Raw genomic sequence first — 25,228 nt, 5'->3', positions numbered from 1 at the left:
CTTTCTGACCACTTAGTACTCGTTTCTGTTTATTATTGTGCTTCCTTTTTATTGTCTTTATTCATTTCTAAAACTAGGAGTTGGTTTAGATTTCAACTAGGTTGCCTTGTCACAGAAGTGATCACAATATTGGAGATATTTTTAAAAATTCAATTTTTTTTTTTCTGAGTTATAAAGCACATCTTACAACCCAGTCTAGTTTTCTTCCCTCTGCACTGCACTGTTAGTTGTTGGTAATGGAAATTAATATATTCTGACAAATATAAGCACACATTTATAAATTTGGGATCACTTAATATTTTTTCATACCATTAAATTTATTTGTAAACCTCATTTTAATAACTACATTTGGGTGTTATATTATCTGTTTAACCACTCCATTAATTTTTGTTGTTCAGATTGTTAATAAATAGCAATGTAGTAAAATATCAGAAAAAGATCTTTTAGTATCTTCTGAACTTCGTATTTACAATGATTTCTCCTTTCTAATAGTGCCTGGAAATGTGTAATTCATTTAATAACTTGGTCTTACCATTTGCAGAGAGAAGAAGCATATGGAGTTTAGCAGATAGCTAGTCTACTAACAGTGAGCCACTGTGTTCAAATTTAATAGAGTAATGTCCCTAGTTGCTTACTTGTAGATAGCTCTCTGGGAGGTCTCATGTTACTGCTAATTTGTAAGATTGAGTTCCACCATATGTTCATTTAATATAAACAAATTAAATGATATATTCGGAGTAAAAACTCATATTTTCTCTCTCTTTTTCTCTGTGCGCACACACACACGTGTGCACACCCTTTTTCATATAAGATGGTCACTGAATGCTCCTAACTACTCCTGGTTGCAGGAACAGAAAACTGCTCCAATGTCCAGTGCTGGTGTTAAACTAGGATGAGCTACCATTTTTGGCCCAACTCTAGCTATTATGTACCATGGTAGAGATGCTATCATTTACATAACCTGTGCTTACTGTTCTGTTTTGTCAGCAGTTTAAGAGATTTCCAGGGTGATTTTGATTGCATGCAAATTTTGCCTTCCACATTGTTCTTAGAACCTTGTTCTGCCTTAGGTGTAATGCCCCTGAAATAGAGATTTTTGAATCAAATCATCTCATTTTTAGTAAGAAGGTTAATTTACCTGGTTGATGAAAATATGGTAATGGTGTTAAATCATAAATTCAATTTTACCTTTCGATAAATAAGTCTTTTTTTCTTTCTACAATTTATTCCTATAAAATTGGTCATGTTTTCCTACAGCAACAATGTAAGATGGAGATAGAATTCTTGATAGGGACAGAGTACCAAATAAATAATATAAAGGCAAAGATAAAGCAGCTATAAAGGTCGGTGATCAAATAAAATAGTAACATTTAAAGGATATCACATAGAATTCTACAGCTATGAGGGAGCTTAAAGATTGTTCACTTCTAGGCATTTCATTTTAGATATAAGAAAACAAAGTTCTATACACACCAGAAGGATTTACCAAAGCAAGAAATTAGTGACAGAGCCAAGACTGGTCTTCTGATGAGCCAGATGACCTGCCTTCTAACCCAGTGTCTTTCCACTGTACTGTATTGTTAAAAGTCCTGCAAAGACATAACAATAAAGTATATATGAAAACACTACTTTATTGAATAATTTATTCAACTAAAATTATCTAATTAATTAATTAGTTGAATTATTCAATAAAGTACTATTTTATTATTACTCAGTAATAACAGTTATATTATTAGTACATAATGTATTAGCTAAATAAGTTATTCAATGAAGTAGTATTTTTATATACACTGTATAGTTTAACTAGTTAAATTATTTACTAATTATTTACTAAATTATTAACTAATTAAATAAATTAAATTAACAAATTAAATACATTCATTAATAATTTAGTTAATAATTAGTAATTTAACTTGTTATTTAGTAAATAATTAGTAATAATTAATTTCATAAATAATTAGCAAAAATTTAATTAAATAAATTTAAATAAATGTAATGAACTTATTTTAGTATAAATTAATTAACAAACAAACATTAATTTTGCTTTTGTTTTTAGAAGACCTATTTATAAATCATTTGGATGGTGTATTATCACTTTTTAAAGACTGTCCCAAAGCTTACATTGATGCTGTTTTAATTCTAACCCTTTCCCCACCATCACACAATTCACCTCATTCCCAACAAAAACTGTATCAAGGGTGGCTTTGAATAATAGACAGAGTAAGAAAATATATATATATGAGACAGTTATAGTCCTTCAAATTGGTATTTGTGTGTTGACTTGAGGAACCTCTTAGTACCAGCTCAGAAGAGTTTTGTGACCATCTTGCCCCGCTTCCTGGGCACACCATTCACATATCATCACTCACATGGACCCTTGCTATAATTGTATTGACAAATGAAGAACTGGTTAGATGATGCCAATTTTTTCATGACATGAAAAGGGAGAATGTTTTAGCGACTTGCTCATTCTTGGCATAAATATTCCAAGCTTCCATGGAAAATGCTATATGAAAACAATTTGTAAGTTTCATGAAGAAAGGAGAATTCGTAGCTCAACTTCTTTCCCACCAAAATCATTTATTCTTGCATGTATTTCCCCTTCATATGAACACTCTGAGAAAAAGGACACAAGTTCCCTGTTTTTGATCTCAAAAGAAATAAGTAGATGCCACTGTCAGTATCAACTCCACTCCACGTCAAGACTTAGTGAAGAGAACAGGAATCTATTTGTCAAGCTTTAGATCCAGGTTCAAAAATAAAACAAAACCCAAAACCTGAAAACAAATAAGGGAAATTCTTATTTTTCAGGTGAAATGGTGGAGTATCTCTTAGGAAGAAATGTAGTCTTGTTTTTGCATTATTTGAGAAATGAAACGTGTTGTTCTTTTTGAGAATTTAAATTCAGTGTATTTTTTTCCTCAGTATATGGAGCTTATAGTTTTTCTGCATAATTTTTATGATTTAATTTAGAGAATCAGAGATCATATAAACAATGTGTCTTAAACATATCATTTGTCCCTCTGAAAACTCATGATTCAGTTATTAATTTTATTTTTATAGAACTTATTTCTATTTCATATTGATGAACTCTGGTGGGTAAATCAAGGTAAATAGTACAAATTTAAATAATGGCATTCCAAACAATTTAAATAATTAACTACTGAATATTACTTCTCTGGACACTCTCTTTTTCACCATTTTCAGGGATGTTTATTGTTAAATACATCATATAGATTAGTATTTTTCTGTATTTCCTGGGTTTTTAAATAATAACTTCTTATAATATTAAACCTGCTCTTGGGCAGAAAATATAAAGACATCCATTATGCTACAGCTATATTTAATAACAACATAAAATATTGATGATGAAACACTAAACAGTGAAGTAAGACATGAATGAAGTGATAACATTGATTATTGAGAGGATACTTAATCAGCAGGGGAGAAATTTAGGAAAGGCTTAGCCTTTTAAATTGCTATGTTGTTAATATGGTTGGCTCTTCAAAACATGTAATAATAACCCATTTGTCACTTCATCTGTATTGATTTGAACTTCAGAAATTGAAAGGGAAAAGTTTTCTAATCCCTCAAATTTTGCATCTACTTCAAAGTGTTATGGTCCTTCTTAGATTATTTAAAAGTCATTCCATAATTTGTTAATATATATTGAACAAATCAGCAATGTTGCAAAGAGCAACCTGTTTTTCCAAAGTTAGGATTGGACATTTAAAGACAAATATGGTTCCATTAGATAATCTAAAGAACTCAGAACAATTAGGAAGAGCAAACTGTAAACCTCTGAAATCTGTAATTCTTTCCTTGATGACTAAGACACAAAATTGTCTCTTTGGTTTATAAATACTGCAGTGATTCTAGAACCAAGTAGTGGTGCTAAGTTTATAAATCAGTGCACACAGATCGTTGTTATTGACAAAGGATCTCAGTATACATTTCTACATTCCAAAATTATGCCACAAAAGACAATATAAAATGTGGTTTAAATATAAATACTCTACATGATCAGAAGCATTATAAACATTCCAAAATGTTTATTGAATTATTATTAGAAAATATATCCATGTATTATATTTATTTTAACTCAAGTATATAAGTATTTTTTTATTTTCTGTGTATATAAAGTAAATTAAATGGAAAAATAATTTTAATCACATTTGCTTAAAATAGTACTAAGTGGAAAAAATCCAGGATAAAAACACAAAATCAAGAACAGATCTCTGGATATTTCCTGAAAATATATTTTTCTGTTATATTTACATCATAATAAAAACATTTTATATATTACTTTTAATGTAAAAAATATAATACAAGTAATATTTTGAGGAGTCATTATATTAAGGGCTTCATATACATCATATCATTTATTCCTCTGAGAGGTTCTATGAGGTGGAAATTCTTTTATTCCGGTTTTTCAGAAGAAATCATCAAGGCCAAAGTTATATGAACTAGGTCACACAACAGTAATGGAAGTGCCAAGATTTAAATCCAGGCCTGTCTTGACTGCATAGTCTCTTAATCATTCTCTCTTTTCTTAGAACCGCAAAAGATGCAAGTTTTGCATGTATTATGTTTACATGCAAATTTGTAAGCAATGCTGAAAAACTACAAAATGAGAAATTGTGAAAAAAAGTCATGGACTTTATGAATAATAGCTTTCATCCATGTCATAAAGTCATAGGTTTTAATGAATAATAGTTTCATCCATGTCAAAAAGTCATGGACTTTATGAATAATAGTTTTCATCCGTGTGAGTTTCAGGATAAATAAGAGTAATCTCTAATCCTTTCCTCCCTTCAGCTTTGTAATAAAATTGTATTTCTGGTGAGTTTTGTTGGAAATCGTGGCACGTTCACCCGTGGGTACCGAGCAGTCATCCTGGATATGGCCTTTCTCTATCACGTGGCGTATGTCCTGGTTTGCATGCTGGGCCTTTTTGTCCATGAATTCTTCTATAGCTTCCTGGTGAGTACATCTCTATGTGGACAATCACTGCTGAAAAAATACACAATGCTGCTGCTTCTTATGCCTCTTCCTTTGATATTTTTTTAAGCAAAGCCTGACATTTAGGACAAATTATGTTATTTTTAGAATTTCCTAGGAAAAGCATGAATTATTATCATTTGTAGTCTTTTTTCTTTGGGCAACCACACAGGTGGTGGAGTTCTTTATTTCCTCTCTGAGAAGCAACCAATCATCCCACCTCTTGACCCAGGCTTCACATGACAAGGGCTGCTTTTGCTTTCAGCCAACTAATATTTCCCTTTACATTTAAAGATTCTCCTACAGAGTGTGGGTGGCAAAACAGGAGTATATTTTCTTTGGTACTGAAATCATTGTATTTTATTTATAATATCAAAAATTATGTGTACCTTTAGAATGGCATATAAGTAAAATGAGGGGGATAAAAAAATTATAGCAAAAAGGACAATCAGTTGTTTTAAGAACAGTCTTATAGTTTTCAGTTTAATATGTCATTGCTGTTAAACTTCTCCACATATGTTTAGCTCATTAAGTGGCTCTTCCGATTTTTTTCTAAAGATTGCTTTTTTTGAAATTCTGATTTACCTTCCTACGTATGTACTGCTTTATAGCCATAAACCAGGAGAGGAGTCAACATAAATATGTGATAATGTTTTGAGACTTAAAAAGCACTATCGGGTTACCATCATGATGCCATAGGAGCAATTTATTTATATTTCAAGTTCATAGTTGGCATGCAGTAGAGAGTATTGTCCAATAACATGATTCCTGAACACAAGTTAAAGATCTAAAAACATTTTGTTGAGGAGTTTGCCTGAGTCATGAGGGACAAATCCAGCACCTCCTGTCTCCTTGTTCTCTAGGACACCCATTTGAGAAGACTGAAATGAGGCCGATTTTCCGTATACCCTCAAACACTTGAAAGAGCCACAGTGAAGAGTAGATTTGTCTATTATACTATCATATTAACTTGTAGGCAGTTCAGTTAGATTATTCAGCAATAGATAATTTTTTCTGTTATAACAATCTAAATGAATTTTCTTTCTGTCCTGATTCACCAGAATAAGTTCACTTTTTTAACCTGTCATGGTAAAGTCCTATTATACCCAGCACTTTTACCTGACATATATATATATATTCTATAATTTTTAAAACACTTTACTGAAGTATAATTGACATACAGAAAGCTATACCCATTTAATATATACAATTTGATGAGCTTATATAATTTTGTGCTTTAACTTTCTTGTTTATAAAATGGATAGGGTTAGTATGGGAGACTAGGAATATCAAGATCCATTAAACAGATAATGTATTAGTCTGTTCTCACACTGCTATAAAGATACTACCTGAGACTGAGTAATTTATAAACAAAAGAGGTTTAATTGACTCACATGGCTTGGGAGGCCTCAGGAAACTTACAATCATGATGGAAGGCAAAGGGGAAGCAAGGCATGTCTTACATGGCAGCAGGAGAGAGAGAGGATCACAGAGGAAACTGCCACTTTTAAAACCATCAGATCTCTGGAGAACTCCCTCACTCTCTCAAGAACAGCAGGAGGGAAACCAGTCCCATGATCCAATCACCTCCCACCAGTTCCTTCCCTGATACATGGTGATTACAATTCAAGATGAGATTTGGGTGGGGACACAGAGCCAAACCATGTCAGATAATATGAAAAACTTGCGAAATGATGTACACAAATGTTCATGTTTTTATTAACTCCCTTTTCTAATTTTACTTTCCTCCGGTCTTTTATCTTTCAAATCTTACAATATTGATGGTAGTTTGTTTTTATTGGGTTGGTTCTGTAAAGAATATCATCCATTTTGATGTTTAATCCTACAAGAAAATTGTAATGTATCTAATACCAAAAAAAGATATGTAAGCATATTTTTAAAAGATTTTTTTGTATTTGAAAAGATATTCGAATATGAATTCCCTGTTGTACTCACAATTGTTAGTCCTTTATTCAGAGTACTAAAAACCACACTCTAGATTTTATTTTCAGAAACAAATGGAAAGAGCAATCAGCCTGTCCAATGTCAACAGCTTTTGCAAGACTCTGATTCCATGGGCCTAAAATGGAACTCAGGAATATGCATTTTTAGCTAGCATCCCAGGAGCTTCTGAAAGCTATAAACTTTCTCTGGAGCTGACCTATAGCATGTTGCCAGATTTTTTTCTTTATACCCCTACTGAGTTAAAGAAAAATCTCGACTACATCAACTTACTGCTTACGTAAATTTAATAAGCCACAGTGTCGACAATTTGGAAGTTGAATGTGCATTAGTTAATTTCTCTGTGCTGAATAATATTGACTTTATTTCTAACATTGGCTGCTCCTTCCAGGAGAAAAATAGACAGCAAAATAGACTTTAAAAAAATTTAACCATCATAAAATAATTTCCTAAGGTGAGCAAACAAGTTAATATCTAGACAGCAATGATTTGCAAGACTACAATTAAATTGGACGGTAAGTGTATAACCCTCAGCACTCAGAAAAAAATATAGAACAAGGGCCTGAAAGGGTATATGACACATAATTGATCATTCCAGCCAGTTCAGAAACTCTAATTACTGCCCACAGATAGAAGACAAGCCCCAATCATTCCAATTTTTAAAACACTATTCATTTCCAAACAGATATTTATACCTTTTTAAAAGTGAATGTGATTTTATTGCATTTAACCAGATTTTAATAATAAAACATGTACTTGCTAATGTATAATTTCAACTTTATAATGTAGCAATAAATAAAATTGTCCTGTGTTGACTACAGATTGCAAACACATACCTTGACTAGTGAATAGATTTTCTACTACAAAAGACAAAAGAGGTAGTAACCTATTAAAGTCAATTAGCAAAATTGCATATTACATTTTTGTTTATACTTCCTTTTCCAAAAGCATATACTAAAGTAATAGTTTTTTTTTCCTTATCATACCTTGTTACTAAGGAAGGATGTTTGTATTTCCCAAATATTTTAAAGTTTCATGCTTTTTTCACTGCATCAGGCTCATAAAACTGTCTTTATAATTTCACCTCTAATCCCTTGATTAAATAATACATTTAATGAATTTGTCAATTATTCATCACTTAGGAGGACCCAATTCAGCATTCTCACTTTAGCCATTTTACATATTCCAGAAGTAACTGCAGAATATCAGTAAGACCAAAAATAAAGAATATGTAGCTAAGCTGATAAAGTACAATGTAAGTTTTCTAAATTCAAATGTAAAACTAAGCTATTTCTATAATGTTTTAGTAAATTGATATTATGCTGGTTATGAAACCAACAGATGCACATTATATGTTGTGCTAGATGTATCTTTCCAGAAAAACAGTTTATTAATACATTCCAGCTGAAGAAGAAATAAATACTTTGGTTCATTTTTAAGGTGTTTTAGGTTGTTATTTCTTTACATATAAACTAGAATGGCTTGGATTTGTATTTGTAATTATGTTTGTTTACCTTTTTCCTCCAGCGCCTTTTTTTCTTATTCATGTTTTCTTTATTTTTGTAGCTTTTTGATTTGGTGTACAGAGAAGAGACTCTGCTGAATGTCATAAAAAGTGTCACACGAAATGGCCGCTCTATTATTCTAACTGCAGTCCTGGCTCTCATCCTTGTCTACCTGTTTTCCATTATTGGGTTCCTTTTCTTGAAAGATGACTTCACTATGGAAGTGGATAGGCTAAAAAACCGAACTCCTGTTACAGGTATTGCTATTACCACTAAATGAGGTTTCTCTGATGGCAGATGTGACTTGTGCATAGCTTGTTAACGGGATTACAGATAAACACGAATGGAGGAAATGTTTTCTTTCATTCCTTTGAGAATATGTTTTTGATCACTACTAAAAGTCGGAAATGTGAAGTACTGTCAGACTATATATTAGCTGTCAATGTGTATAGGGAAATATTTATACAAGAAACATCATCCCAACTTAGTCTCAGTAAGAAAGTTTCAATAAAACTGACAATATTCCAAAAGACAGTCAACAACTTCAGAGCAGGATGATAACTTTGGAATCCTTTTCCTCCTCATTTCCCTGTCTCCCCAAAACAACAGTTAGCATCATTCACAATCATTATTCCATACATGTTTGATCACAGTATATCACATTATACTTAAATAATTGAAAATGATAAATGCTTTGATTTGAAGCCATCAGATCATAAGAAATTTGCTCAAAATATTGAGCAATAGGAAGAAGACATGCTCAAAATGTTGTGATTAATGCACCAAATCTATCAGTGTGTGACTTTCAGAGTTTATATACTATCGTTATTTTTGTTGTTGACTGGTTAGACGCCATCCATTTATAATCAGTGTGATTCCTGTGGTGTTAGGGTTTATTCTCTCTGTGTTATTTTGAATTTTTTATTTATTGTGCTTTCTAAAGTGTTTTGCCCTCTTTCCTACCTTTTGTTGTTTTAGTTAAGCTTCTGAAGTTTATTACTCTTTTTCCTCCTCCTCTGCTTTGCTGGCTAGAAATCACTTTGTACTGGGTAGTTCTGCACTTTGCTAATGGTTTCTCTGGGTGATTCTGCTGACTATGAGTTGTAGAAAATGGAAACCAAATAATGACACTCTGTCTCCTCAAACCATTGAATTTAAAACCAGGATTTAATTAGTAATGCCTTGCAAATGATATTCTCTCTTGCCTTTAACAAACATTTCTTAATTACTAAATTGATGACATATAGTAGTATCTCAGATTACGGGATAAATAAATGGCATTTAGGTCTATTAGTAAGTCTCAGTCATCAAAGCGCAGAATGGAAACATCATCTATGTGGACTGGAAGTTATTTAACTTAAGACTATCCTAAATTTTATACCTAGATACTAGTCTTCAAGAATATAAAATACTTACTGTTACTGTCTTTCTTGTTTTCTTCCTCAAGTGTTTTTCCAGAGTTTTGCAGGTATAAATATAGAGACCCATGTTTGTATATATGTATGTGTGTGTGTGTATATAAGCCATCTGCTCCCCAAAACCTCCACATTAATTACATTAATTAATTACTAGATTTGAGGCATGATGGCATTGAGTAACTCAGTACAGACTGAGGCTTAAGCTGAATCATAATTTATGCATTCAAAATGTGTGCAGTAGTTATTGTCTTATGAATCAAGTGATAAATATTTTGTGCTGTTTAAAAAGTAATTGGGTGAAGGATATGAACAGACGCTTTTGAAAAAAAAAAAGACATTTATGCAGCCAACAAATACAAAAAAATGCTCATCATCATTGGTCATTAGAGAAATGCAAATCAAAACCACATGGAAATACCATCTCATGCCAGTTAGAACGGCAATCATTAAAAAATCTGGAGACCTGGAGACAACAGGTGTTGGAGAGGATGTGGAGAAATAGAAACACTTTTACATTGTTGGTGAGAGTGTAAATTAGTTCAACTATTATGGAAGACAATGTGGCGATTCCTCAAGGATCTAGAAATAGAAATTCCATTTGACCCAGCAATCCCGTTACTGAGTATATACCCAAAGGATTATAAATCGTTCTATTATAAAGACACATGCACACGTATGTTTGTTGTGATGCTGTTTATGACAGGAAAGACCTGGAACCAAACCAAATGCCCATCAATGATAGACTGGACAAAGAAAATGTGGCACATACACACCATGGAATACTATGCAGCTATAAAAAACGACTTTGTGTCCTTTGTAGAGACATGGATGAATCTAGAAACCATCATTCTCAGCAAACTGACAAGAACAGAAAACCAAACACCCTATATTTTCACTCATAGGCGGATAATGAACAATGAGAACAGTTGGGCACAGGGAAGGGAACAACACTCACTGGGCTATGTGGTGTGGAGGAGAGGAGGGGAGGGGAAGACAGCAGGGGGCAGGGAGGATGGGAGGGATAATACCAGAAGAAATGCCTGATGTAGGTGACCGGCAGGTGTGTCGCGGGGAAGGAGACAGCAAACCACCGTGGCATGTACATACCCATGCAACAATCCTGCAGAATGCAGGATGTATGCATGTATCCCAGAGCCCAAAGTACAATTAAAAAAAAGGAAAAAAAATGAAAACTTATGCCTGGGAAGCAGTCACTATCTACTCCCCAAATCTGACCCCTGGTAACCACAATTTTATGTTCTATCTCTATAGGTTTTTCCTATAAATGGAATCATCTTAAAAAAAATAGTAATTTGGTTATCATTGTATTATGCATATAAATGCTTTCCTTGGAAAAGTACCTTCTTTCTTTTTTTGCTTTTTAAAAAATGGGCAACAGTAGACCAGAAGTTTCAAACTCTTTACTAAAAAATATTTATGCACATTCATATAGAATGCTGTTAAATAAAGCTTTTATAAATACTATGAAAACCCAGAATATGGGAACAGTTAACAAAGTTAAACCCTTGATTATTCATAGATTAAGAGTGTTTGTTTCATAAATTGAGATTATACATGACATGATGCCCTAGGAAAAACACCCTTGTTTTCATAATATCTTAAATTTCATTTCTAATGCCATTTATTGTCTCTATTGATACATAGCACAATGCTTATCCTTTCATGTATTGGACACTGTTTGCTCACAAAGTTGACTATGTATTGAGTGACATTGTTGAGGATACCTCTGGGTAGCCAGTGAAATTTGGAGTGCAGAGAAGTATGCAACTCTTCAGCAAATGAGAAGGAAAGATCAGAAAACCAGTTGGTGGGAGCAACGAGGGGAGGTTGATAGTTCTAAAACTGAATGGTGAAGCCATCACAGGGTCCCATGAGAGTAAAAGATGAGTGATTAGCAAATGTCATTGGAAACACAGATTCTGCCTATAGGACCAGAGGAATCTGGCTTGATAGATGACGTAGCCACCACTTGAGCAATTTTCAGGAAATTGATGTCTTAGAAAAGTCTGGGAACTTGGAGGGAAGTATCTGTTGAGAAGTGGAGGTGGCAGTTTCTCTTGCTCACACCTGTCCTTCTTCCCCATTTCAGGACCACCCTCCTGTTTCTCACCTTCATTTCCACTCACCCAGGATTGTGCAAGAGCCGCCTATGTGGCTTCCCCTGCCTGCTGCCTCTCTTCTGCCTGCCCAAATTCCTCATTCCAACCACAGCTCTCACTGTCTCTCATTGGTTCACAGCCTTAGAATCTGCAGTGGCTGTGGGGCTCTTGGTTCAAAGTGGTGGTTAGTAGCTCTGGTCACTCTGGCTGGTCCATGCCTTTGTTGGCCTCTGCGCCTTTTGTCAGACACATTGCACCTGGAATCATCCCCTTTGCTCCCCGCCTTATCTTGCTGAATCTAAGTCCTATGACTCCTTTAGATGGACCTGTTTCCAAAAAGCTTTCTGGGTGTTTTTTCCCTCATAGAATTCACTTCTTCTTCCTCTAATGCACTACATTAAAAAATAACCTCTATTTCACTCTCTCCATTCAGTGATAATTGTGTCTGTATCTCTCTATGTCCTCTAGTTAACTATTGTTCTCCCAGGCTTCAGCTCTAGGCCTATGGAGCCTAGCAGGATGCTTAGGGCACACTCCTCTCCTCTCACTTTCTGACCGCCCACATCCACCCACTCTTAAGTCTGGGCTAATGGGAATGTGGCCACTCTCAGGGGTTGGAGGTAAATCTGTGGACCCTTTCTGGAGAGGACACCAGCTCTCAGCTCCAGTGTTTGTGTGGCTGACAACCCCAGCCTCATTCTGCCTCCTCCTCCTCATGTTTCCAACAAATTCCAGCTTTCCTTTGCCATTTCTACCCCATCTCAGGTGATGAGTCAGAGTCAGGGTAACAATGGTGTGGTGTTGCTGGGAAATGCACTTCAGTACTGCTACAGCCTTTGTAGGTACAACTAGACCCACCCCTGTCTCTGCATCATGAAGACTTCCCTTGATGGCTCTATGTGAAAAATAGGTTTGAGAAGAATCTCTTTACTTCATATTTGTTGCTAACAAAAACAACATTTTTTAAAAAATGAAACATTGCTTCATACAAATAGGAGGGTGACTGTTTTGTATTCTATTCTGGGTCAGGAAAATAGGTGGTGAGCCAGGAAACAGATGGATTCCTGGGGACTATGGAAGAATAGAAGATCCTGAACCCAGATCTGGCAGAAAATTCTTGCTCCCCAAGGCATTTGATGCCCTTGTTCCCTGGAGCCTGTACCTGACTGTTAGAACCACTACCACCAGCAGTTCCTGCCTCAGCTATAGGGACCAGCAGCTTAGGGCTCAGGGACTGCCAACCACATTGAGGGGAATACGTTCCTGGCATCCCAAATCAGAACCTGAATGAGTTTACCCATAGAAACATTATTACAAATGGTGGTAAAGGTCTACAGTATTAATACTTTATCTCAGCCACTTAAAAAAAGGTATAAAAGGCTTTTAGTGAGTTGGCCTATGAACCTATTCTCCATTTATAAAATTGCTTCAATAGGCAAAACTGTGTTCAGAGTTTCATACTAACGTCCTAGGACTTTAGAAGCACAGCTAAGTTGTAGTATGTATACTTTTAATTTACATGTCTTTAGAACTGTAGGTTCATTTTTCATCCTGTGCATATTTGACTCTATGTCATATTTTCCTTTGTGTTTTCTTAGGCAGTCATCAAGTGCCTACCATGACTTTAACTTCCATGATGGAAACATGTGCCAAGGAGAACTGTTCACCCACAATTCCAGCTTCAAATACAGGTCTGTAGAAAGGACTTTGGGATGGTATGAACTTGATATCTCTAAAGTTTTATTTGGTAAATATTATTACCTCTTAGGAGTTTCTCTAGAAATTTCGTGATGGATTGAAATAGAAGAATAGAGGGTAAAAGAACCAAGATGATCTGAACTGGAGAAAAGATGCCCACATTGGTCATTTTGTCCCCCTATCCTGTTTCTTATATTGTTTCTACTCAGGAGGATTTAGTGCATTTACCCTGAGGTATGTGCTGCTGAAGATTCTATTACCATATTTCAAACCACACTAAGTAAGTCCCTTTTAACTGTGTAGCCTTTAATACAGGATCTGGGAGAGCATGGGCTTAGAATTCAAAAAGCTTGGTAATAATCCTGGCCCTGACACACTCTCTAGCTCTATGTCTCAGACAAGTAATGCAAATTTCCTGGACTTTGTTCAGTTGACTTGCCTGCCTAGTGCACGCTCTCTCTCTCTCTCCCTCTCATTCTCTCTCTCTCTCTCTCTCTCTCTCTCTCTCTCTCATTCTCTCTCTCTCCGAGAGACAGAAAGAATGAGAATGAAACTTTCCCTGCCTCCACAGGATCAAATGGAACCTTACATATGAAAATAATATTTTAAACTCTGAATTGATCTCATAGGATGTGGCAGTCTGCAAACTATGGCATGTGTGATACTTAATGAACTGTAGAAGAAATTAGTGATCTGTTTCCTGAAGCAGCAAAGATTTAGGGAGTGTATGTCTTCAAATATCTCAAGGATTGTCATATACAAAAAGGAGCAAATTTAGTAGGAGTTGATGTGTCTTATCTACAGAGGGCAAAGTTAGACTTAGAAAAGATAAGGGAAGAAAGAGTTAAGCATAGTGTAAGCGTGGAGTTCCCCAGTTTCCATCTGGGACTACACAGTTTGATTGGTCATAATGATAGTGTTTCTTTCCTTAACAGCCTTTTCCCTGAGATGTTTGACTATTGCTCGAGGAAAAATGAATAGACCCTTTTACTGACTAAATATTTTATGCTTTTTGACCTAAAGAGAGAATTAAGCACATGAATACATTCTATCCAGTGTCCCAGCAGCCATTGGCACTGTGGGCAGCTGTCATCAGCACTTCTCTCCCCTGCCGCCTGCTCTCCCAGTCAAGGCTTACGATAAGAACCAGCTCATTCTTGGCTCATATAGCATTATTGTGGTCTGCAGTTTCTAAAATCCTGTTATTCACATCCTCCAGTTTAAACACCTCCAATTTCTTCAGCCTTCCTCACATATTATAACAGTGACTACTGCCGTGATACTCCAGGGCAAGCAGTTGAAAGGTGCTGTCTTATTCTGGATACTGGAGTTTAGAATCACATCACACTCTGGACCCATATTTGGCTGACTCTTGGCTAACATGCCATTCTTCACTGCTTCAGCTGTCAAGTCATAAGTAGCCACCCTGTTCTCATATAATTAGGACTTTGGGATTTCAAATAGAAGCCCATGCATTTTTTTTCTATATATTTCTGCCAGCCCATAATCCCCGGATGTCCCAGTTTGACCAGTGAATAGATCAGGAGGTCTTTGTCCAGATGATCTCTAGGTTTCAGGACCCTTCCAGTTCTAATGTGCCATGAACCTCATGATGTCTGTATAGATCCTATTCTGTCAAGCAATATGTTTATTCTCCCTCATGTCCTCAACTTTGATACACCCTTGAACAGGAGATGGCAAACTATGTCCCATGGGAAATATGATTTGCTCTGTTTTATACAGCCCTTGAGCTAAGAATAATTGTAAAATTTACAATTTTTTTTTCAAGAAAAACGTGATGGAAACTGTATGTAAGATATTTACCATCTGGCTACAGATTTTTTTTTTTTTGCCAAAAAAAAACAGCAACGCAGTCCTAAGCACTAGAACATGCTCTCAGATGGACATGGTTGCATTTTGTGCAATTCTTCAGTTACATAGAAAGCTCTCTTAAAGAAAGTGTTAATATCATTCAGCCATGTTCTATATCCTTTTTCAAAGAATATCATGAGACTCTTTATCAAAGCCTTTTTGCCAAAGCCCAGATACATGATGTCGGCTACATTTCTAATTTGAGGTTAGTCTGAACGCATGCTGAACGCACTGATAGTGTGGTTAGTCCTAACTCACACTGTCCCTTTAGTGATCCACTTTGGTATCTTGTCTTGGTGTCAAACAGCATTTTTCAGCACTTTGCAGAGTCTACCACAGCCTCAAATTAGGGTCTACAGGTGTTCCTCATTTTCCATCTTTATCCATGACTTAAAAAAAATCACTTTTTAAAAAGGGGTGTTTTGAAAACTTGGACATAGTTTAAATAGCTGGGTAAAAATTAAATGGCTCTTGGGATCTTTTTGGCCACCTCAAAGTTCAGATTGTTGTCATCAGTATTTATTTCTTTTTAATTCAACATTTTTCCCCTTAACAGAGTATGAAAAATAATGTTAAAAAGTTTATTAACACAAATATTTTATTTTGTGTTCCAAGTATCAGTGTCCCTATCCCTGCATTGATCTTCTCTCTGAATATTTCTTTAATATTGTTTCCTTTATTTTAAAGCAAATATACTTTAACTGTGGTTTGATTTCAAGATAAAATATTGCTTTGCTAGTGAACCAGCAACAAAGCTAGTACTCCTTCTTCCAGAGTCTACAAAGAGGGCTGACCCAATGGGCCTAGAGGAGGATCTGAGTGTCACCCACAGCGTGGTAGCCAGGGCTCCCAAGGCACAGCGAGAGAACTGCCAGGGCCACTCTCCTACAAGGAGGTCTTCAAAGTCATTCATACTGTGAGGATCTCCCAGGATGGTTGGCTGCCCAGCTCTGTATAATTCTGTAAATGTTAGGCTTTGTACAACTCTGCAGGCTTGACTGTTGATGCTCAACCAAATGATCTATTGTATATTTCATACATTATTACTATTGTGACATTTTGACCTTAAAATTTAAAAAGTAAATATTTTTAGAAAACAGGAGAGTAGTTAACTTACTTAGTACAAACATTGATGATGATGATGATGATGATGATAATGTAATAAAAGCCTGTGTGTTCATTCCTTCATTCATTCTTTCATATAGTTATATTTGTTGAGCCCCTACTCTGGGCCAGCCACCATGCTAGGTGTTGAGGACACAGTATTGAATAAACAAACATGATTCTGGCCTTTATAGAACTTATAGTAAGGGAAACATAAAAAGTTGTAAGAGAAGGCAAGTATTACAAATGTGCTATGCCTGATCATCACAATAGAGATTGGCTGTCGGGAGATTAGACAGAGAGACCTTTCTAAGAGGAATTACTTAAGCTGAGATATTGAGGATGAGAAGGAGCCAATGAGACCAAGAGGAGGGAGAAGTGTGTTCTGGGCACATGGAACATCTGAGAGGGAATGCTCTGAACACGTTCAAGGACCTGGAGAAGGCTTACTCATGTCAGGTACTGTGCTGAGCACATTGTATACATTGTGTCACTTAATTATCACAACAACCCTGTGAGATAGATAGAAACTACTAGTTATCCTTACATTTTAGGTAAGGACCCTAAGGAAAGAGGCGTTAAATAGATTGCCAAGATCACAGAGCTAGTCAGTCAATGTATGTTGACATAGATTTCAAAGCCTATGTTCCAAACTTCTGTCTTATTACCGCCTAGTTAAAGGATCACTCAATTATTTCTGGTCTAACCAAAATTTGAGATTATTGCATTTTACTGAGTATGTTTGGATAGATTTTCTTTAAGCCTTTATTTATGCCTACTAAAGGCAATTTCTTGAAGATAAATATTCTCCATTACATATTTATCAACTGGAGTTGATTTTGTCCCCACCCCACCCCTACCCCCCAGAGACATCTGACAATGTTTAGAGACATGTCTGTTTGTCACAACTGGTATGGGGTGCTACTGGCATCTAGTGGGTAGATGACAGGGATGCTGCTAAGCATGGCACATTGGCACAGGACAGCCCACAACAAAGAATCATCCAGTCCAAAATATTAACAATGTTAAGCTTGAACAACTGTTCTGTTTGGATGTTATTCATGACCCCGAATATAAACTCTTATAAAAGGCTTCACAGGAAAACCTCTATAACCTGCACTTCACCTAATATATTACACAAAGAACATAGTTTCTCCTTTCTGTGGACAAATGGTGACTTCGTCCTCTCAGGCACATTGGGGCAAAGTCTCCATTTTTTAGGCTGCAGCAGGGCTAGGAGTTGGGGGAAGAGGTGGAGATGATTTTGTAAGGATAGCTGCCAGAGTGGGGAGGAAAGCAAGGATTCCATCTGGAGAGTGGAGGAGTTTCATCTCTGGAGGTGTGTCACAGATACTGCTGGGAGCCAGAGATGGTGGCAATGGCTTTTCACAATTAGGGAATATTCCTACATCAGTAATAAAAATACAGGAATGCCTGTATTAATCTACTCTTTCTTTGATACACTCTTTGCATTTGACATTGTAAGTGATAAAATTCATCTGTTTGAAAATGTCATGGATTTGATCTGCTAACCTTGCCACCTTTAAATTTTGACTGCATGTAGTTAACTGCAAAAGTAGAGTGAAAGCTAGAACCTGGGGTTTGTTGTGCAGCATGTGTCACTTAAATTTAAAAATAACTTCTATGTCTAAGACCAGGATTAAATTTTAACCTGCAAACCCTAGTGTGCATCTGTGACAGCCTTAGTTTGTTACCTTATGGACAGTAGGTCCACATTACAAAAGGCACAGACATACACAGTAGCTTAATAACAAACCTCATGGTGACTGGGAGGCAGAGTGGCCAGCTCCCTCGAAGGGCTCCTGTGGATGCAGGGAAGGTCATTGTCCCAGCAGCAAAAAATTCACATGGTAACTGGCAACCAACTGTGTTTTTTTAAAAAAAGAGAAAAACCCTCATATTTCATTTGCTGCAGACCTCCCTGGTTCCTGAACAAAAATATTCACCTTTATAAAAAGCAAGGCCTTTTTGCAACAACTTACAAATACAATTACAATTATTTTATAAGTAAAAAATAATTTGAATGTACAGAAAAAAAGGAAGGAGTTCACAGACATTTAACATTTATGAATAATTCAAATTTAATATGTTTGGATATTTTACTTTAATAGAAAAGATTGATGAATACCAGAAACCAGTCAGCCTTAATGCATTCTACATTTTAGCTTCCCACTGGGTTCCCAGTGTTTTAAAATTTTTTTCTTGTTAAAATTTGTATTTCTTTTTATTTATTTATTTTTCCAGCAGTACTCACATTTTGGATGTAGTTGAAAATTTTAAAATCAGCATTTCCACAGTAAATTAATTATAATTAAAGCTTAAGAATAACAAGCAAGAGGATTTTTTTTTCTTTATTTTTTTTGAAATGGAGTCTTGCTCTGTCATCCAGGCTGGAGTGCAGTGGCGTGATCTCAGCTCATTACAACCTCCGCTTCCTGGGTTCAAATGATTCTCCTCTCTCAGCCTTCAGAGTAGCTTGGATTACAGGCATGCACCACCACACCTGGCTAATTTTTGTGTTTTTATTAGAGATGCGGTTTTGCCATGTTGGCCAGGCTGGTCTCAAACTCCTGACCTCAGGTGATTCACCTACAAGAGGTGTTCAATTGAACTCAGACTTTCAAACGTATCTCAGTGACAATCTCTTGATTTCTAAGAAACCATGGCAAACACTGAATAATTTAATTATTAAAGCAGAAAAATATAACATTATTAAATACCATTTTTCAAGCAAGGCCAATATTTTTTTAAATTTATAGATTAACAACACCTCAGATTAGAGTGAACTATTTCAGAGCCAATAAAATATGTTTTTATTCCTTCCCTCATATGAAACATTTTATTTGTGTTATAAATTAAGAAAAAAAATACATGTATTTTACTAGTCAATTGAAAATGAGGATTATTTAACCTCAAAGAATTCAAGTATAGAATTTGTTGATTGTTTTAAAATCAAAAATTTTTGTAAGATTTAATCACTGTCTCTCAGTAATGATAATTATGGTAGCTAGAATGTATTGCGTCCTAACTATACTCCTAGCACTGTTCTAAGTTCTTCATAGGTATATATTTAGTTCTTTTAAATGTCTCCACATTAAAAGTCTATTTTCACTAATTCTTTCCTTTTGTTTGTGAGCCACATACTCTCGACCATCTTTTTTTTTTGAGACGGGGTTTCCATCTTGTTGCCCAGGCTGGAGTGCAATGGCACAGTCTGGCTTACTGCAGCCTCCACCTCCTGGGTTCAGGTGATTCTCCTACCTCAGCCTCCTGAGTAGCTGGGATTACAGGATTGAGCTACCACACCCAGCTAATTTTTGTATTTTTAGTAGAGATGGGGTTTCACCATGTTGGCCAGTATCTCTAACTCCTGACCTCAGGTGATCTGCCCGCCTTGGCCTCCCAGAGTGCTGGGATTACAGGCATGAGCTACTGTGCCTGGGCCTCTCCCTTCTTTTATAACTAGCCTGGTATTTATCATTACTTCCTGGCCACCATCAGCTGGACCATCGTTCTTACATCTGAAATATTTTCCTTGTCACCATCTGTTCTCTCTCGCTCTTCCTACACACATTTTGGGTCCTAAGTCAACTTTCCTCTGGGTTCTCTTATTCCCTGAAACTCGTATGCTAGGAGTCTCCTTCATTCAGTAACAAATTTCTCTATAAAACAATTGACCAACCCTCTCTCCTTTAATTTCTGCACTGCTTTTTCTCTGCTATTTGCCTTCTTCCTACTGTTTCCTGATGATCCCATTGTTTAATCCAGTGACCTTTTTTTGCTTCTCTTTGCCTTTGACTATTCTGCAATTTTGTCATCTTTAAAATTGTCTCTCTTAATTTGGATCACAGTATCCTCTGAACTCTCTTATCCTCTCTGACTTTTAAAAATGTTTTCTAGTCTTCTCATCTTATAAACATACAAATCATCGAGATGCTTTCCTTGCCTTCATCAAAACACCCCACATCCAGTTCTTCCTTCTTAATGGTCTATTTCTGTGGTCTAGTGGGACAGTCCTTTTCCTAAGTCATCCATGGCTGGGAGGCCTCAGAGTGGTATTTAATGCTGCCTTCTCCCTCCTGCCTACAGCCCTGTCAACTTCCTTTCATTCATCCTTTGCCTCTTCTCTGCCATTATCTTGGTTGAGGCTCATAGCACATCATGCCTGAATTATTGCAACTGACTCCTAAGTGGTCTTTCCACCTCCAGTCATTCTTTCCTCTTCAATTCATCAGTATATCACCATTAGACTACTTGTCAGAAATCACTGCCTTGAATATTTCCTCTCCTACCCCTAACTCAGGCTTTCCATAATGCTCCATTACTTGCCCAATAAAATCCAAACTCCCTACAGCTTCACAGAGAGCTCCCAGTTTATGGCTCCTGCTTCATCATCCACTCCTCTCATCCATATTTACTGGTTTATTTGATGTTCATCATACAAGCATATATTTTTCTATCTCTGGGGCTTTCTGTCCATTGCACGTGAAATGCCTTTCTGGTCAAGTCTTAGTACACTGACTAGTCAAGGCAAACTCGATTCTACTACTTAATTTAGAGTCTACATTAATTAGAGGAACTCCCCTCTAATTCTCCGTGTACAGTTTCTCTCCCTATTTCTATTATCTTTGCATCACTGCTACTTCTGCATTTTCATTTGTTTGCTTGGTTTTTTAGAGACAGAGTCTCTGTCACACAAGCTGGAGTGCACTGGTGTGATTATAACTCACTGCAGCCTCCAACTTTTGGGCTCAAGTGACACTCCCACTTCAGCCTCCCGAGTAGCTGGGCCTACACACATGCACCACTGTGCCTGGCTTCCACTTCTGTGTCTTTTATCGCATGCTAATGTCTCTTGTACATGTTTTATCTTATACTATTTCACCAACTACCTGGAAAGCTACCTTACCCTATTGAAAGTCTTCCAGTGCCTCCCCCTAATTTCAGGATTAAGTTTAAATTCTTCAGCTTGATATATGAGTCTCATCATGACCTGGTGCCCTCTTGTGTCTCTTCACACATCTCCCACACCCTTCTGCATTTACCAAAGGCCCAGTCATTCCCATCTTCCCTAAGTTTTCCAAAACACCCCACATATTTTTGAGTCTGTTTGCCTTTGCTCATCCCATATTATCTGCCTGGAATGTCTTCCCTCATTGATTTTACTGGCCAATCATGACCCTCTTTGAAAATCCAACTCAGGTGATACCCCCTTCAGGATACCGATACCCGCCCTGTGTGAGATGTGCATCTGTTATGCCTCCACAGCATCCTGTGATACTGCACTGCCCTTGTTCAGCTGCTGACCCACCCTTCCTAGGGACCATAAATTTTCTACAGATGGGACACTTCCATCTTTCTCCCCAATTTTCCTAGCACCTCATCCAGCAGCTGTTGGTGTATTGAAAGGAGGCAGGTGTGGCATGGGTAAGGCCAGTTGATTACAGAGGTAACCACAAGGTGGCATTTACTAGGTGAATTACCATGACTCAGAGCCTGACTTTGAGGCTGGATGCCTGGGAACCTGGCTCATCATATTGAGAGTGGCTGCATCTCATGAAGGTAGAACCTTATTAACTGAGGTCATAGAGGCTCCTCTGTAAAATCAGTATGCCTGTGTACTGATTACTTTGAGCAGGATGATTGCTGGCACTGACCTGACTGGGGTGTTCTCCTCCCATTTACACGCCACACAGAAAACAGTTCTCTCATTATAGATTTTCAGCCAATTCCTTTTATTTCACAATAGTTAATCACATGAATTGTGTACGGATTTTACTAAGCTTACTTCTTAGAGAACCACCTTATTTCCAAATTCTTGGAGAGAGGTAGGAGCTCTCTCCTGTAGCTTTTATGTGCCCATTAATCTGGCACTTAGTAAGCCTTTAGCAAACACTTGTTGTGACATGACCAGGTAGTTTCTGAATGAATAAATGAAAGCAGTTCGTGACACTAGATGGACGGTTGTGATGGAAAGTCCAGCTGTGGCAAAGTTGTGTGTAGACATGCTCTGCCTGATTTGGTTATTGGAAAATGATTTTCTCCTTAAAAGCTCCTTTTGCTCTCTTACATATTTCTGACTCTTTGTCCTCATATTCTTCTCAGCCATCATGTTGGTGTCTACTGCCGTGTGTGGGGGGACCTCACTAGTGCATTCCAGACTGAGCTTCCCCTACCCTTGGTCTGGCTTCCTTGTCTGCACAGCTGCTCTGATTGCTCTCACCACAGGCCCTACCTTTTCCCCATTTCTTCTTCCTCCAAAAGGAGTTCTATTTCTCCTCCTTTTTATATCAGAATGTATCTTGGACTCAGTGCTAAGGTAAATAACCAAGCACAGATTCTGCTGATGTCTCTGATGCTGCATTTTGCACTCTCCCTTTCATCTCTGACTTCGGCCCTCCTCTCAAGGTGTATCCCAGCATGTTTTAGGAAGAAACCCCTCCAACAAAAGTAATATCAGGATCCCTTATCTGTAGAATGTTAAAATAAAGTCAGTTCAGAAGAGGAAAATTAGCCTTTTCATTACAAAGTACCAAAGGCACTGTTGGCATGAAGCATGTAGATAAAGTTGGACTGAATTTTTGTTGTTTTTATGCTCATGCCTTGACATGCATACTGTGGCTACACAATCCCAAAATGTATCACCCCTGTGATTCTTTAACTTTGTAGTGAGAAAAATACATTTCTGGTCATTTGCCAATATTAGGGATTTCTGATTCTAATATTTAACTTAGTATGATTTTTTTTCACTATTTTAAGTGACTAAGAAATTATGTTTCAAGTTGGATCCCAATAATTCTAAACAAAATAAGAATAGCGATTTTTCTGTCACGTTATATCTTTTTCTGTTTCCCCCTTTATCCCTAAATAGATTTTTTCCCGTAAATACGTTGTGCTTATCAAGAGCTCCAGGTTGGTCCTCAAAAAAGCTTAGATACTTAACCTCAATAATGAAATAATATCTGCCCCAATTCTTAAGTAACTATTGTCTGTTTGCTAATCCCTGTGCAAAGTATAATATTTTACATACCCTAAATGTATTTTTCTTTTTTGTTTGAGATTGAGTCTTGCTCTGTTGCCCAGGCTGGAGTGCAGTGGCATGATCTCGGCTCATTGCAACCTCCGCCTCCCAGGTTCAAGTGATTCTCCTGCCTCAGCCTCCCTAGTAGCTGGGATTACAGGTGTCCACCACTATACCTGGCTAATTTTTGTATTTTTAGTAGAGATGGGGTTTCTCCATGTTGGCCAGGCTGGTCTCGAACTCCTATGATCCGCCTGCCTCAGCCTCCCAGCATGCTGGGATTACAGGCATGAACCACCACCCCTGGACCCCTAAATGTAATTCTTAAACAACCCTTTGAAGAGTGTAATCCCCAGACAGCCCTACCCATTTTACAGATGAGGATTCTGAGGTTCAGGAACTTGCCTGAGTCCCAGTATGCAAACAGAGCAGAATTGGAAGCCAGGCAATCTTCCTTGTTCATTCTCTTTCCCCTGCAGTACTTTTGCCTCCTGGGGAACATGGCTGTGTTTCCAGTTTTCACCACAATCTCTTTCCACCATAACAAGCACAATGAATGTGAGCCTTATGTTTTGTGCTTTTCGTCCTGTTATTTTTCACCTATAGAAGAACAAAAATATGTGAGAACATTGTATATGTGGTTTCATCATTTTGTGTCAGTCATGTACTGCCACATATGGAACAGAGGCTGTGTGACTTCCAAAAGTTGTGTCATGGCACAGTTAGAAATAGCCCTTTGGAAATAGGTAATAGTATATTTTTTAAATGTAAGTTTGCTACACTGTTTTTAATATTATATTTTTATATATTTGTATGTATCTTTTATTTTATTTATATTTATTTTATGTATATTTATGTATGTGTATATATAAATATAGATACTTATATATATGTATGTGTACTTATGTATATTTTGTTTTATGTATATTTTATTTTCTGTATTTTTACAGAATTTTATATTATACATTTTTATGTGTTTTTATAGCTGATGAAGAGTATGAAGATGGAATTGAAAGGACATGTGACACTCTTCTTATGTGCATTGTCACTGTGTTGAACCAGGGCCTCAGGAATGGTGGCGGCGTGGGGGATGTGCTAAGAAGGCCATCGAAGGATGTAAGCCAGAGTAAAAGTATTTTTTCAAGAAGCACATCTTTTTTTAAAACCTTTCTTCACAGTATTTATAATTTGGTTTTGGTTTTCAGGATAATATATTGTACCATTTACTTTAAAAGTATAACCGTGGCTGTTAAAGTCAATTAATTGTACGCTAGGATTACATAGAAACGGTTAATGTACTACGAGTCTTTGTGTGTTAGTAGAGTGGTGAAATGTTTCGAAGTTAACCTGTGTATTGTATTACAGCAATGAAATCATGACTGCCAACTTTATATAGGAGTTGATTGTTACATAAATAACAGAAACGAGGTTGCCTCTTGCCTATCAGGTTTCTCAGGCATGACGATTTACTCTTTGCTTCTGCATAGGAATAGCCTCCATCATTTA

The 25,228-nt window shown here is 36.6% G+C and overlaps 1 protein-coding gene across 2 annotated transcripts in view; it reads left to right on the top strand.

The window, feature by feature from the left end:
• ITPR2 (inositol 1,4,5-trisphosphate receptor type 2) overlaps positions 1–25,228 on the top strand; it is a 508,028-nt gene that overhangs the window by 418,895 nt on the left and 63,905 nt on the right. For both annotated transcript variants that reach the window (XM_012457176.2, XM_064377368.1), the window contains exons 50-53: positions 4,819–4,983; positions 8,530–8,725; positions 13,605–13,697; positions 24,708–24,838. In XM_012457176.2, the coding sequence (XP_012312599.2) occupies positions 4,819–4,983; positions 8,530–8,725; positions 13,605–13,697; positions 24,708–24,838 (585 nt within the window). The remainder of the gene's footprint in view (positions 1–4,818; positions 4,984–8,529; positions 8,726–13,604; positions 13,698–24,707; positions 24,839–25,228) is intronic.

Source organism: Aotus nancymaae, unplaced genomic scaffold (genome assembly GCF_030222135.1).
Source record: "Aotus nancymaae isolate 86718 unplaced genomic scaffold, 86718_ANA_hifiasm-v0.15.2.pri h1tg000016l, whole genome shotgun sequence".
Classification (NCBI taxonomy): Eukaryota; Metazoa; Chordata; class Mammalia; order Primates; family Aotidae; genus Aotus; species Aotus nancymaae.
Note: the sequence above shows the minus strand (reverse complement) of the source record. Positions and strands in the feature narration are given on the sequence as shown.